The sequence below is a fragment of the Triticum aestivum genome, chromosome 2D (assembly GCF_018294505.1).
Source record: "Triticum aestivum cultivar Chinese Spring chromosome 2D, IWGSC CS RefSeq v2.1, whole genome shotgun sequence".
Taxonomy (NCBI): Eukaryota; Viridiplantae; Streptophyta; class Magnoliopsida; order Poales; family Poaceae; genus Triticum; species Triticum aestivum.
In genome coordinates, this window is record NC_057799.1 from 14,583,245 (window position 1) to 14,588,380 (window position 5,136).

At 46.9% G+C, this 5,136-nt stretch overlaps 1 protein-coding gene across 1 annotated transcript; it reads left to right on the plus strand.

Annotated features, from left to right (window-relative positions):
• The first annotated feature begins 4,200 nt into the window (after positions 1-4,200).
• On the plus strand, positions 4,201-5,136 carry LOC123055497 (xylanase inhibitor protein 1). The gene has a single exon (XM_044479497.1). It carries the CDS (start codon positions 4,234-4,236, stop codon positions 5,134-5,136), a length of 903 nt encoding a protein of 300 aa, XP_044335432.1. The 5' UTR covers positions 4,201-4,233.

Here is a 5,136-nt window from a genome sequence, read left to right on the forward strand (position 1 = left end):
AGGGGAAGGCTGTTGTATGCCATACGCCATAAGAATTGTTGCACTTTATTTGGGCACGGCGCGTGCCATATGGAACTCCATCTGAAACTGTTGTTGCTGTCCCTATTTGCCTGACCAACCTCACCCGAGTCCACCATCTGGAGTTGTCTGCATAATTTGTACGCTGACTTCACAGAGGAACAACCACGATGGTCAGGATGCCATGCCCAAGCATCTTCCATATCTTCTTTAATGGGCAAAGCTAGGATCAAGTCCGCATCTGGTGCCCAGAATATCGACCGCACTAGCTGTTCGTCCCACGCCACAGAGAATGAGTCCATCAACTCAGCAGCAGTTGAGACGACAGCGTTCCGGCGGTGTGTCATCCGTCTCCTGTCCCAGTCTCTAGGAAGCCACGGGCCCTCCCAGATCTTCACTATCGAGCCGTCACCGACACGCTTGATGACTCCCTTCTTAGCCACTTCAATTCCCTGTAAGATACTGCGCCATGCATACGGCATTCCCTTTTTGGGTGTAGCATGCAGTATGCCAGTTTCAGGGAAATACTTCGCTTTGAGAACTCGAGCACAAAGTGAATCAGGGTGTTCTAACAATCTCCACGCTTGTTTTGCGAGCATGGCCAGATTGAACACATGGAGATACTTGTATCCCAAACCACCTTCTCTTTTGGAAAGAGTCAACTTCTCAGCAGACAACCAATGTATCTTCTCATCATTATCTTGTTGTGCCCAAAAAAACCTGCATATCATAGCTGTCATCTGTTCACACAACCCCTTAGTGAGATCGAAAGCCGACATAGCAAAAATTGGGATGGCCTGAGCACATGCTTTAATAAGGATCTCCTTTCCCGCTTTGGTAAGCATTTTTTCCTTCCACCCTTGGATACACTTCCATATCCTGTCTTTGAGATAAGCAAATACCTTTGTCCTTGATTGGCCTACATAGACCGGATATATGAGCAAACCTGTTCATAGGCAGTCTGACCCGGGTTTGTTACTCGGGTCTGGCTTGGGCTTTGTTTTACAGCCTGAAAGGATACACGAACTAGGCTTGGACTAGGTTTTCAACATTTTGGGTTGTGCTTACACGTGTTAGAACGTAAAATAGAGTTTGGACTGGGCTTACACATGTTAGAACGGAAAATAGAGTTTGGACTGGGCTCTTGCACTTGCATTTTGACCGGGCTCAGGCTGAAGAACAAGCATATCTTTGGGCTTTAGGCTGGGCTCTGGCTTGGGTTTACGGCTTGGCCTTTTTGAAACCCGGCTAGTTAAGAAAATTTAAAAACTTAAATTTGGACATGTTTTGCAAAAAGTGTAGGGAAAATGTAAAACGGCTATAACTTTTGCATACGATGTCAGAAAAAAACGTATAATATATCAAAATGTTCAGCACGAAAATCCGCATCTGATTTTGACCGCATATGGCATGTTTGCAAATTTTTAGAATCCTCAAATTCTAAAAGGAAAAAAAGTTATCCTCAAATTTTTGTTTTCTTTTTAATTTTTGTTAAATCTGGTCAAACTACTTATTCAAGAAGTATTAGTGTTACTAAATAATTATTCAAGAATATTAGTGTTACTAAATAATTATTTCAGTTTTTTTGAATTTTGGTCAAATCTGGTCAAACTGTGCTCAAACTATGGTCAAACTACTTATTCAAGAAATATTAGTGTTACTAAATAATTATTATTTTTTAGAACAATAGTTTCAAACTCAAACAGTGAAATGTGTGATTTCATGCTCAAGCTAAATTCCTGAGGGTTAATAGGATTGACATCTTACTATTGTCAGGAAAACAACAAGTGCAGACTTGGAAACGAGGGAGAATAGAACCAGTAGTTAAGCGTGCTCAGGCTGGAGTACTGAGAAGATGGGTGACCGTCTGGAAAGTTAGATGATTTGAAATGATGAGGGGTGATTAGAGATTAGAGGTTAAATTAAGCAGTGATGAGGGGTGATTAGAGATTAGAGGTTAAAATAATTCAGAAATTTGAAATCAAAAAAAAATTCAATTTTTTTAAAAAAATCATAATATTTTCTTTACCGGGGCTAAAGGTGGACCTCCAGGCAGCGGCCACGTGGAGGGCCTTTAGTCCCGGTTCGTGTAAGAACCGGGACTAAAGGATTTAGTCCCGGTTCCAGAATCGGGACTAAAGTCCCTTATGAACCGGAACTAAAGGCCCTTTTTCTACTAGTGATGGTGTTGGTATGCTTTGACAAATTAACTCGGAAAACTCTCATCAACTTGGTCGGTCCCATTCACGCATAACTGAGTTGGTATGCTTTGACAATGTACTCTCTCCGTTTTTAAATATAATTTTTTATAGAGATTTCACTATGAATCATATACGGATATACATAGATGCATTTTAGAGTGTAGATTCACCCATTTTGCTTCGTATGTAGTCTATAATAAAATTTCTCCAAAGACTTATATTTAAGAAAGAGGGAGTATGTCCAACCTGTAACATGGCAGCTACAATATCACCGGCATGCAATGATTAATGGCTAATTATAAGGCAAGTGGCTCGTGGCATGCAAGAAAGTACTACGTGCGCGCGGCGGTCTCTCGTTGGATCACTATCATGCCATGCACCGAAGCCATCACTAGTACAAAACAGAGCTTTCGTCACAGGGCAATATTCACATTAGTCCCGGTTCAGTCACGAACCGGGACTAATGTGAGCATTGGTCCCGGTTCGTGCGGCTAAGGCATTAGTCCCGGTTCACCTGGGCCCTTTAGTCCCGGTTGGTGCCACGAACCGGGACTAAAGGTTAGTCCTTTAGTCCTGGTTGGTGCCACCAACCGGTACTAATGGGCTTTGAGGCATTAGTACCGGTTCATGGCACGAACCGGTACTAAAGGGCCCATCAAACTCTACCCCCCTCCCCCTGTGGACCGCCTTTTCAGTTTTAGGAAAAACAAAATAAAATGATGAAAATGTCAATAAAATAAAATAAAATAAGTTTCCCATGTGATATGTGGTCTAGTTGTTGGGAAAATTAACAAATATGAATTTCGACTTTATTTACAAAATCTCTCTGGAATTTCTTAAAATGGGCATAACTTTTGCATACGAACTCGGATGAAAAAGTTTTTTATATGAAAAATCATCTACTCGAAAAGTTACATCCCCGTATCGTATGCCTAGGCTAGCAACGGCCGGGAGCAAGGAGAGGGAAGGTATTTAGCCCAACGAGAGGAAGGAATTTAGTTAGCGAGAGGATTCCATTCACACCTTGCTTGATTCGTATCGTATGTAAGTATGTACGCGGGGAAAGGGTGAGGCCGATCAGACACGAAGATCATAAACTTTCCAGCTTCTACTCCACCCAAACGTTGTTTGTCATCTGCCTGACACGGCTCCGGATCGAGCAGTAACCCCACCGTTCGGTCTAGGGCTAGGTGCCTTCAGTCCAAACCAACGATACCGATCTGCAGTCTGTCGAACCATGCATTCAGATCGGCACATTCAATGCACACCATGTGGATATCTTCTCAAGCTCCACGCCGGAGCCAGGATTTGAACTTACGTTGAAAACCAACATTTGGTTTCTTTGATGTCTGCCTTGCTTGTGTATAATTTTCTTAAATTGCTTTCTCCAATAAATAATTTTCTTAAACCAACATTTGAGCCAGGACTTTTGCCCTTTTGTAGAGACCCTTTTCAATAATTTTCTTCAATAAATTGTTTTATTGCTCAAGTGTAACTTGACTAAGAAAATCATTAGTGAAATCAATAAAATCACTAAAAGTAACAACCTTGAATTTATCGTTGTTATTGTTTTCTATAATGTGAGAGGAACTCTTCTTTCCAAGGTCGTCGTTGATAGCTTTCAAGAACTCATGCTCTTGAACTCATAGCTAATGTGGGCGGCCCTCCCGGACGTTTGAGCGTCTGATTCGTGGTCAATCAATGGGTCTTCTCCATCCATGTGCGCGGCGCCCAGAGCTAGCATCTGCCGTTTTCTTTTCTACGCTTGACTTGTGGTCGATCGTCCATCTGATTTGACCCCATCCAGACCAGTTGCCGCCGCAGCCAATCGAAATTGTGCCGGCCGGCACACAAGAAATGACTTGCACGTGCGTACGTACCTTTCTTCCTTGCCTATTACCTACTGCACGCGCGCTCTAACTCTCTCTCTATATAGACTTGGCCATGATCAGCATTCTTCACAGCAACCAACAATCATCACTGTAACTAACCAGAAGAAGCACAAGAAGAAGCGATGGCGTTCCGACGCCGTTCATGCGTAGTAGCAGCACTCCTCGCCCTCTCCTTCCTCGCCGCCACGGCAGCCGCCGGTGACCACGGCCTGACGGTCTTCTGGGGCCGGAACAAGGACGAGGGCTCCCTCGGGGAGGCCTGCGACACCGGCATCTACAACACCGTCATCATCTCCTTCTACAGCGTCTTCGGCCACGGCAGGTACTGGGGCGACCTCTCCGGCCACCCGCTCTACGGCATCGGCGCCGACATCAAGCACTGCCGGGGCAAGGGCATCGTCGTCCTCCTCTCCATCGGCGGCGGCGGCACCCAGTACTCCCTGCCGTCATCACAGTCCGCGGCCGACGTCGCCGACAACCTGTGGAACGCGCACCTCGGCGGCGGCCGCCGCGGCGTGTTCCGCCCGTTCGGCGACGCCGTGGTCGACGGCATCGACTTCTTCATCGACCAGGGCGCGCCGGACCACTACGACGAGCTGGCCAGGCGTCTGTCCGGCTACAACCGGTACTACCGCGGCGCGCCCGGGGTGCGGTTGACGGCGACGCCGCGGTGCGTGTACCCGGACTGGCACGTCCAGAGGGCGCTGGACACGGGGCTGTTCGAGCGGATCCACGTCAGGTTCTACGGCGAAGACCGGTGCTCCTACAACCACGTGCACAAAGACGGGGTGATGGCGCAGTGGAGCAAGTGGACGGCGAGGTACCCCCGGAGCAAGGTGTACATCGGGCTGGCGGCGGCGAACGTGCCCGGGAGGAACGACAAGGTCGGCCTCATGTCGATGAACTACGACCTCATGCCCAGCGTGAAGCAGGCGGCGAACTACGGCGGGGTCATGCTCTGGGAGAGGTACTACGACAAGCAGACCGGATACGGCCGCGACCTCTACAACGGCGGCATCAACTAA

What these genes read in the sequence shown, in the direction of transcription:
- LOC123055497 (XM_044479497.1), top strand. Translation starts at nt 4,234, where the DNA reads ATGGCGTTCCGACGCCGTTCATGCGTAGTAGCAGCACTCCTCGCCCTC.